The 11065-nt window shown below is 35.2% G+C and overlaps 1 protein-coding gene across 7 annotated transcripts in view; it reads right to left on the bottom strand.

Annotated features, from left to right (window-relative positions):
- Nucleotides 1-428: 428 nt before the first annotated feature.
- The window catches only part of CD47 (CD47 molecule), a 56417-nt gene continuing 45780 nt past the window's right edge, over nt 429-11065 (bottom strand). Inside the window, exons 8-11 of one of the 7 annotated variants that reach the window (XM_019742932.3) lie at nt 8271-8302; nt 6885-6909; nt 6232-6264; nt 429-4361 (exon numbers count right to left, since the gene is read on the bottom strand). In XM_019742932.3, the coding sequence (XP_019598491.1) occupies nt 4357-4361; nt 6232-6264; nt 6885-6909; nt 8271-8302 (95 nt within the window). In that variant the 3' untranslated portion in view covers nt 429-4356. Of the gene's footprint in view, nt 4362-6231; nt 6265-6884; nt 6910-8261; nt 8303-11065 lie in introns of those variants that run through there. The other 6 variants (XM_019742930.3, XM_019742929.3, XM_019742931.3 and 3 more) reach the window with 6 other exon arrangements.

The raw sequence follows: 11065 nt of genomic DNA, 5'->3' as shown, positions 1-11065 counted from the left end.
CTTAATTGATAACAAATTAAAGCAGAGAACCATTTTAATCTACATTTCAGTCTTGGAAGAAGCTTATCTCATTCTACAGATGAGGAGGGACACTGAGACACAGGTAGGTGGCTTGCCTTACCTCCCAGGTCCTCTGTTAGTAAGCATAGCTAGGACGACAGCCCAGGTCTCCTACTTTCTCATGTCATGTTTTCACTATACCGTAGGAAAAATGAACACATTGGACTTGTTTAAACTTTTAATTAAAACTTTGTTCCAATTAAAAGTTTCCTTATTGGGCATTATACTTTAAAAAGAATTTATAAATTAATATTTTAAGTCATCCTTTGCATTGTTACCTAGGATACGGACTTGAAAACACATTGATAAATGAAATTTCTCAGGAATGTGCTGTGGTCTGCTGTAGCAATAGAAATAGCCCAACAAAATAGCTTAAAATGTTTTATTAAGTATATAGAATATTACAGGGCAATATTTACAAAGTTATGTTTTTTAAATAAAAAAGTACCTTGGCAAAGATTGCAGATATTCAAAGCTTCAACAGTGATAAATTGATTTAATACATATTAAAAACAAAACAAAAACCTTTAACAGTAACAGCTGTAAAACAACTTTGGTCTTTAAATCACTGCAAAAAATGGCTACTGACAAATAGCACACCTTTAATTGCTACGGAAAGAAGCCCCTAAGAGAGGATCTTGCACATAGCGACACTGGACTTTTCTTTACTTAGAATGGTTAATGGATATTCATCTGGTGTGGGATCTAATTCTCAACAATGGCTTTTCGTAAATAATGCTCCATTTAATAAAAACAAAAACGTTTCCCTCTCTCACCAACTCTGATAACAACACTTCTAAGATTCCACTGCGGTTGCCTTACAGAGAAGCTGATTACAAACGCTTTTTTATTTCCCCCTAAAAGGCTAAATTTATGGGAAAGCTGGTCTTAAATGATAAGGTAGAGCTGTCAAAAACCAAAGGCAGGAAAACTTATTGTTCACTGCTCATCTCTTAAAAGTTACCTGGATTATCCCTATTAGCCATGGAAAATGACTTAACAAAGGTCCCCAGTGGATGATGTCATTTAGTGGTTTTGAAAATATGACACATGTAAAACTCTTTCTAAACGTACTCTCCATCAAATACAATAAAAAGATAAAGGGTTTCCCAGCAATCATTTCTGTAGTTTCCAAGGACAGGTAAATAAAGGGATATGTATTTCTATACATACACCACAGATGTCCATTTTTTAATATCAATTTTAGTACAAGAGAAATCTAGAAGGTGATATAGAGCTTAATTCTTATTAATGAAATGGAGGAGCAAACTTATCACTTTTTGAGCTCTATTAACTCAAACCACAATTTACTTGGTCATTTACTAAATTGACTACAGCATCCTGAAAAGAGCAACACTCCCAATTATGGGATAGCCTCATTATTTTAAATCTGACATTCTCAGAAATTTAAACAGAATGGACCTGGAGTTTCCAGGTGACAAATCATCACCTTTTAAGATTTTCAGAGCACGTGAAATTTGTCAAGAAACAAAACTCTCTAGCTTACCCTATTAAAAAGAGGGATATCTACATACAGCCAACTCTCAATCATCAAACATATATTGAGTATCTAATGCATGTAAAACACTGCAGGAAGAATAAAAAAAATAGCTCTTGCTATGGAGAAATTTTAAAATCAAATGAAAGAAGCAACACAAATAAACCAATAGAGCTAAGCAGAGACAAATGAAGTACTAGGAAAGGTACGTAAAGATGAAAGGGGCAGCTAGACAGACGGGGATAAACTGCAAAAGGGAGCCAGTGGAGGAGGAAGTGCTGGCTGGAGGGTACTGTTTTGAAGGAAAGGAAAAATTTGATTTGGCCAACAAGGTTGAAAAGGTTGTTGCAAAACTGACAAATGGCGCCACTCTAAAGACACAGAATAAATAAAACTGAACAAAGAGTCAATGGCAAAAACTGGGTGAGTACAAAGCAGATTATGGTGGTGGTGGTGGGGGAAGCAGATATACGATGTCCAAAATATTGTTAGCCATTTTAATTAATTGTGACAGAAAATTTAGAGCCATTACAAATCTGACTGAAAAAGAATGAACTGGCCCAATGATGCCCAAGCAAGAGGGCTCCTGCTGCCGTGGTCCCTTTTGCAGACAAGCTGACATCTAGTAAGAGCAAGAGTTGATTTCCTCTGGCATTTCTCCTGCTACCTCTATGCGTTGTCTAGGGCAATGAATGCCTCATAAAATAGGCAGCATTATGGAGAACATAAAGGATGGATGAGTCCCCAGATTGAACCCCAAATAAAGGAGAATTTACCACATATTAAAAGGTACAATGTTAGTTTATAAAAAAGTTTACTATAAAGATTTTCACACCTGACTTTTTCTTAATACAGAATAGGAATTTGGATCTTTGTCAAGTCCATCCACTTTTTTTCTTCTTCCAACAAAATTCATTTCTAAAGTAACAAATGATATTACTAAAATATAAATATTTTCAGAAGAAAAAAGAGCAGCAGGAGCCATGAGATTTGTATAAAGGGATACAGCTCCCTCTACATATGATAATATTTTGGACAGCAACACAATTAGGAAAAAATTATTTTTATTTTATTTTTTCAAGAAGAGCTGTTTTCATAGTGTGTTCAGTTTTCTGAGAGGCATCAGCAGGTCATAAATAAGTTAGGTTTGCCATGGGCAAACCACTTGGTCCCAACATGAAATATGACAATTAATTTGGCATAAAAGAGGCACATGGGAACATTCAGTGGACTAAGAAATAACTATTAGTAATACAACTACAAATGTGAATGTCTTATCATTACACAAAGAGGAAGAATCTCTAGTATTTTTAGAGGGTATTGGTGAGCAGTCAAAAAACTTGGCAAATTACCTAGAAGTTTTAAAAGTTTTACGTGATCAAATATTTGCATCAACTATAATCCCACCCAATAAAGATCTTTGTTTTTAAATGTTTTTGCTAAAAGCATGAATAGCATTTGCTCTCCTGTAGGTACCCACTGTCGTCCATACAGAAGATGCATGTGCCTATCTGATACATGTGCACATACAAACACATACCCACAAAGGAGGAAAACGAGTGCTAATAATCTAAAAGTACTCCAGGCGATCACAACTGTCAGAATGTTAGTTTTCTTCTAATGGGGGTAGGAAATGTGGGGGTTTTGTTTTCCTTTTCAATCTTAGAGTCAGGGGAGTACGAGGCAGGACTACAGGAGGAAGATGATGAATGTTTATCATGCAACATAGATACAACAGTAATAAAACCACCCTTTCGAGGGCTGGTCTATGGCCTGACGGTGACACACATTATGTTGCCATGCAGGAGACTCATAGTTCAAATCTCAATCTTGGTTTTTCATGCCCCAGATCAGAAAAGAAGTGAAGAAACACTGTAATTGTGCCTTCAAATCCAAGGAAGGGAATGCATATGTTACAACCATCGCTATTTTTGTTGAAAAGTGTGAACACAGTTCTCTGAGAACAAGTCTGGCTCCTTTCTGCAATGATGCTACTGTATCACTGGACCACGTTCAAAGAGGAGAAAAGGTGCTGTATCTTGTACAGCAGAAGCAAATAACAGGAGGACAAGACAGGATTTAAAGGGTTGTGTGAATAAAAGAAAAACACATACATCAATAAAATTACCCTTAATCTGGAAAGGATCTGTTACACTGTATGTTGAAGGAAGAATGTGTGAATGGCAACCCCAAGAATGAAGACCACAATCTCCATTAGCATTACATCACATGTAGGCAGCATACAAAATGTTCCCAAATTCCTATCTGCACTTAATTTGCGATTCCCTTGACCCAGAATTGGCAGACACATTATTCAGCTAACACCGTAACTGCCAAAGTGGCTGTGAACCTGAGTTTGCTAAGGTTCCATGGAAGCCACTATTTTTCAAAGATATCTCTGGGTAACCATCAGATTAGTGCCAGGTAATTCTCTTCTTGAACCAATTCTCTTCTGGTGACCTAGCGTCAAGAGGTCGTAGGACCTGAAAGGCATCATTCTTGGAAGTTGCCAACTCTAATTTGCCCCTAACTGAATAAAAATCACAACAAAAAAACTGGATCTCAATTGGGCACAAAACACAGATCATAATTCTTTTATTAACCAAATTAAAAATGCTTTGAATAAAAACTCAACTTTAACAACCATTTAAAGGTCAATGATTTACTTTCATAAGTGAAAACCCCAGTTACTTTTCTTGTTTTCTTCTCTTGAACAGTGAATCAAGGCCATGGTGCTTAAACAGAAGTATATTCATTTCACATCTTACTATTCTCCAAATCAGAGTCCATCACTTCATTTATTCTGGAAAATTGAAAAATGAACATATAATTACTATTCATGTCTATTTTCTGTGCATTAACAAGTTGATGCATTTTAAAAATTTAGAATTGTTTCAGAGATGTAAATCTAAAAATAAAGAAAAAGTATTTGTAAAGGTCACAGACATAAACCCGGCAAATAGCCTTTTCAGTTGTAGTAAGTAAAGGGTCAGTGTCCAATGAAAATAAAGATCAACAAAGTCTGATCATTTCCATTTGCTGGATTAGCTGAGGAGAAGCCAACACATGCTGATTTTTCAAAGCAAAAGATACTGATCATAGAATGATATTCTATCACATTTACTTTAGATCTATATCATTCATTTAATGTAAGTGAAATAAACAGGTGATTAGGTATAAATAAAAGAGGAAATGGTACTATGGTCCCTAGGAGGGTACTTTGAACCTCACTCACCAACAAGTCACACTATAAGCATCGTGTAGTTGTCAGTTGGAAAAGCCCACCAGACATTTAAAAGTAATTAACAAATTCTGAACAGTTAAATATTAGTGAAATTAAGGGAATTTCAAAGGTCATTGTAGATTTTATGTCTATGAACAAACAAAAACTGCTGTATCTCCTGATACAGTGGTTGAAAAAAGTCACATCTTCAGAGAAGTTAACAAAGAAGAGGTACTCAAGGTTCTTATACTGGTTTTCTGACAGTGGAGAAAAGGAATTTAGTTTCTTCATACAACTACAGAAAAATGACACGGCAGTAGGAAAAGGAAAGAACAAAGAAATTAAAAAAACAACACCAGAATGAAAACATGGACAAACCATGCCACAATTCCCAGTATGTTCTTTTTTTAATGCCATTTAATGTATTGCCATTAATTACGATTTTTTTTTTTAAGGAGGGCCATGATTAGTGTAACAAAACATGCATTTCTGTAACAAAGGCTGTGACAGAACCTACAAAGTGGGATCATTCTGTGACTCCTTGTTGAACACAGCCTAAGCATTGTTTTAAACTTAATCTACCAACACACAATAGGTGTGTTTTTAATCTTATGCAAAGATTAATTGTACCCAGGGATACAGCCTCTTGAATTAAATGCTGTACTTTGCTATAGAGGTGAGCAGGTAGGTCACAGACTTTAAAACAGTAGAATGGAAAGTGAACTATTTATATGACCAAGGCATGATTGCAAATACCAAAGGTATGAAGAAATTCTTGATAAGATACAAACACATTAAAATATAAACAGAACTGAAGGATCATAGCATGTTAAGATGAAATCAAAATGAACTCAATATCTCCGGCCTATTTATCTTTAAGAACAAATGTACGTCTTTACAATATTTAATAAAATTTTTAAGATGTTATCCCAGAGTCCCCAAAAAAGAAGCGAAAGCTGGAGTGATTAAACATTTTTCTTTCTCTCTTGTTAAATCCTCTCCTAAAAGGTTAAAACCAAGTTCTTGCTTAGAGAAGCAGAGATATTAAGTCGCCATGGGTTAAATGCAACAAAATCAGCAACACAAGCACAAAAGAAACTCTGTCAAGATGATAAAAGATTTGTGCCAGATTATCTCTGTGTCTTACAATAACTATTTTAAAGTTATAATCACCAGACACTACATCTGAAAATGTTTTTTAAAAAAGCACTAATTTTGCTATGAGCAATATGACTGGAGAGTCTGATTAGTGACACCCTACAGATTTTATATTACTAATTTTGCAATTTTAACAGAGTAGATTTAAGTTTTATAAATCAAGAAATATAAACCTTTATGATTTGACAGTGTCCCCTTTTATTAAAAAAAAACATTTTCAAGAAGCAATTTTATTTCTTTTCACTGGCCATACTTTAACCAATCTATAACTGTAGGTGCATTTTATACTTACCATCATTCATCATTCCTTTTGATTCTTTAAATGCTAAGAATTAGTAACAAACCAAGCAAGCAGTTAGTAAGGTTCCACAATTAAAAATCATTTCTAAATATGCAGTAATATCATGCCAACTCTTCCCCAGCTATAAATCCAAATTAATTTTAAGGCATTTGATTCCAAATGCCTTTCTGTGGATCATACACACAGCCCCTACAAGGAAACAAAGTCAGATGGGAATATAGATCTAGATTTAGGGAGAAAGAACGTGAGATGTTTTGGTCTCACTCCATGGTGATAGCCTCTATCTTTCTGAAATCTATAAATCAGAAATTAAAATTAATTGAAATTCTTCTCTACTGGGGGTATCTTGGCCAATATAAAAAGGCAATGAAAGGTCCCCTCGCCCAGTATCACTTGGCTCGTGCAAGCAGCTACTTGGGAGACACAGAACAGTGCATTTTTCTCAGAGGTAAGACCATTACAAAAGCAATACTGTTAATTCTTGATAAAAATTAAAGAGTCAAGACAGGGAAAATAAAAATAAAAAAAATAAAAACCTAGATTCTTTCCAAGGCACAGACAGAACATTCTAAGTGCTTTTGGGACCAGTTCAAATTATGATCTGGTAATTAAGAAAAATGAAGAAGTTTGTAATAACCACATACCATTAAGGGGTTCCTCTACAGCTTTCTGGAAAATATTTAAAATAGATGTATATAAAAATGGAATTTATTTCATGTTCTTTTCTACTAAAATGTATATACACTAACATTTAAACTATATAGTAAACAATGAATCCTATAGTCCAAAGATAAGGCAAAAAAAGCAAAGCTTGCCAAGTCTCACTAATAGTTTAATAATAACTGTATTATTCTCTTAATATTATTTTTCTATGCAGAATTTCCCAGCCCACCCAGTCTCTCAGTTCAAGGAATCCTAACTTCTCGAAAAAAATTATTAAAGTGCAAACATAAATAGCAACATAATAAATAATACAGTTAAACAACAGATGAGAGCAAAACAGAATCATTTTAAGTCATGCAACCTGAACTTGGTAACGGAAAGAAAATGTATTAGGATTTAAGGGTCTAATGGCTGGATTATCTCTAACAGAGGCACATTAAAAACTGCTGTGTGTTTGTGACCAATGTAGCTATGGCACCGATTGTTTTAGAATAAACACCTGTGGTAGATGCACCCCCAAACCCCCTTGCCTTTCAGGCATGTCTGTTGAGGCTTGTCAGATTTAGGAGCATATGGAATCTCCACTTCCTGCCACACATAGGAGTCTCACTTTTGGCATTGCAGACAGAGCTATCATTAAATCTTTCATAGGAAGATGAGTACAGTATAGTCCTTTCCAGATCTTATTTCCATAAAGTAGCTCTTGTGCCTGTCATCATGGTGAATCTCCATTTATAAAGGTTTTTTTTTTTGTTTTGTTTTTTAACCTCCCCCTCATTTGTCCCTCAGTTTATCTCCTAAATTTACTCCTCTTCTTGGAATTTTCTCAGATAGCTTACTAAGGTATTCAAGATATAATGGAAACTACAGTACAGTTTGGAGGGAGAAAAATGCTTATAAAATGGGGGAAGGAGGGAAACGAATCATCATTCGGAACAGTTGTTTTTTAAGCAATATTTCATTTATTTTAGATTATTTAATAAAATCAATTTAATATAAATCTCTCTCCCTCATTTTTAAGCCTGAAATATCATTTTGTATATGCACATCAAATGAATCTAACTGGTGATGCAATATATTGGAATCAGCTTTCCTTCAGCAGAGATAGTGACCATTATTCTTACACGTAAACTTTCCAGAAGTCAGCATAATCTTAAGGAATCATTTATTCTATCCCATTGCTAGTAAATGATCAAAGATAGGTTTTAAAATAAAATTGGATCTGTTTATGCAAAGGTCATGAAATGACTTCAGTGTTCTCTTAATTTGATGTTTAAACAGTGAAAGGGTTCAGTATCTCAATTACCATTCCTCAATCTAAACCATCAGGTCATCAGACACAATTCATATAAGACATTTCAACTTACCCTAGGTGGCTGTATAGTCCTCTGATTGGTAGCTGATAAAATTCAAAATTAAGAAAATGAATTTAATAAATGAAATTAAGGCAATATAATGTTTAATTTTAAAATAAAATGATCAAGGCTAAAACTAGAGGTGCCTGAAATTCCACTGAAACAGTTCCAGCTTTGATAGTCTATTAAAAAAATACAGAATATCTTGATTATATGAATTGATAGAACAAAAGGGTGCAAATACTTCATATAGATCAAATAATAAACATATATATTCTCTCATTTGTGCACGCCGTATCTTCCTCAAATCAGTCACCTGTTACACTTAGTGGTGGAAAAATGCTGTCATGTACTCACTCCCACTGCAGACTCTACATCCTTCCGTACTCAACCCAGCCAGAAAGTGGAAAGTGGTAATGACCGATCACTGTCTCTACAACATCTCCCACCCTTAGTTCACTGCTCTTGTTCCTTGTAGCCTCGTCTTATTTTTTTTTCTTTTTCTATCTTTCCAGTTTTCAAAGCTCCAGGTAGCTAACAAATGAAGGAAAATATTCAGATCCCTCTGAGTTTAAAGAATTATTCTAGACAGCTAGTTTTAGCTGCAATCAAGCCCTTCTCTGTGTGTTCCTCCTCAGCTGACCCTTCACTGCTTCTGAATGAATTGGTTAATGAAGATGAAGGAAAACAAGGCATAAACAAAAAGCTATCAAAGGAAAAAGAACTGCTCTAGTTATGTAGGGAAGGAGAGAGAACTTCCTTACACAAACCAAGTCAGGAGGACTCAGAGCAGCTAAAAGCAGTCCTTAACACAGAATCAGAGTCCTACAGATATAAAAGCATCAACGGACAACATCCTGTGAATGAGTCTGTAGGAGGGCGGTGCTACTGGTTAGAGTAGTCAACCCCGTTGTTCTCAGAATTGGATGACAGCACTGGATTCACTTATTAGTCGATTGAGGCAGGCCTCCAGAACTGCTCTAGCTTTCTATCCTATTTATTTACTACCACTCTTCCATGTCCACACTATGAAGGTTCCAAAGTGGATGGGAAACGGGGGTGAGACTGGACCAAAGTGCAGCCACTCTGTAGGCTAGCCGGAACCTTATAAGGCTCTCTCCAACAGGGAAAATGGCAAGTGACTGGCCTGAAATATTTCTCTCTCCCACCACAATCTGAAGGGAGAGAAATAGAAAGATTAGAAAGTTGGTGATGGTAAAGGGAGGTGAGAAGAAGAGAAAGTAAGTAAGGAGAAGCTCAAAGCTTAGAGCTATAGATAAGAAAAGCTATCAGTGAAAAGACATAAATAGGATGAAAAATAAGGACATAAATGAGAGGATGAGCTAGTTGGCTAGTAGGTAAAGAGCCACAGAGAGAACTAAGAAACTCTAACTGGCAGAAGGGCTAACTAACTCTGGTTACTGAGAAGGCAATGTGATGACTCAGTCCTTCGAGATGTACTCAAGCCTTCCAATTGCTAAACTACTTACTGTTCCATTCTCTGTCAGGACAGTTATGTGTGCTCTCATGAGATTTCCATCTCTGCTAGTTTCATGTGTGGCTTTCAAGTAAATCTCCCTTACAGGAGGCACCTGGAGAGTGGTATGGTCCTTACAACCAAACAAGAAGAAAACCTCTTTTTAAAGTACTATGGAGTGAAAACGGGTTGGGAATATGAGCGAATTCACATTTTAGCAGCCTTTCAAATAAACCAGACAGAATTATAGACTTTATTAGGCACCATCATGATTGCCACATGTATATACAACTTACTTCAACTAAACCATGCCCTCTATCTATGTTCTAGCAAGGAAAAGAGAACCAATGGGCTATGTAAATTTCTGATTGGTAATGTGAAGAGTCATAGGTAAGATTTTAGAGTTATATTTTTGAGCTCAGAAATTTGTTCATCAGAAATAGTATTAAGAACTGCCAAGTAACTCCTTTTCTACCCTAACAATGTGTAAAGAATAGTTTCTGAGTTCCAATTCTCAGGCACAGGAAACATCACATTTGGCTAGCGCATTCTGAAAAAAAGATATCTATAAAGAACATTGATTTAAAGGGACACTAGTCAGCTGTGATCCCTCTAATATTATAAAACCAAACAGTGTAGAAGTTAATTTTGCTTGATTTAATCCTCTCCAATAAGCATATGACCTATGTGACAAAAGAATGACTGTGATTTATCTGCTGCCACCATGGGCCTACGGCTTTGAAAGCCATATCTACGTATTTTTAAACCGCAATCATTAAGCATTCATAAGCTCACTTGCAATGCTTCTTGATTTGTTCTTTCCCTGAAACACTTACACATGCCATAAATATATTTCTAGGTTTTGAATTTCCAGGAATACTTTTTCTATTGCTACAGATTCACCTCTCAACAATGGGGGGAAAAAATCACTGAATTTTTTATATCTATATCTATCTATATTCTACTCTGTCATTCTAAATTATCTGAGATGTGGTAAATATGGTTTCTGAGTGCTAGTAGGTTGATTTGTATCGAAACACGATTATATGCCCTTATAGTGGAAATGGCTTTAAAAAAATGAATAAGTATTGACCCTTATAAATAATAAATATAAACACCACATGTAAATAAAAAGCCCAATTTTACCAAGTTTACTTAGTTCTCTTAATTTTCTATATGCTCTCTCATATTGTTATTGTTCCCAGTCCCTAATTTCATTTTATAAAATTTAAGTGCTTCCATTGAAAAAAATGCAACACCATTAAAAAAGACCAGAAAAAAAATGAAAGTTAAAATTCTACTCTTTAAAACAACAATTAAGGGTACAAAT

This window comes from Rhinolophus sinicus, chromosome 17, assembly GCF_057876585.1.
Source record: "Rhinolophus sinicus isolate RSI-liver-muscle chromosome 17, RSI-T2T, whole genome shotgun sequence".
In the NCBI taxonomy this organism is placed as follows: Eukaryota; Metazoa; Chordata; class Mammalia; order Chiroptera; family Rhinolophidae; genus Rhinolophus; species Rhinolophus sinicus.
This window is presented reverse-complemented; position numbering and strand designations above follow the sequence as displayed.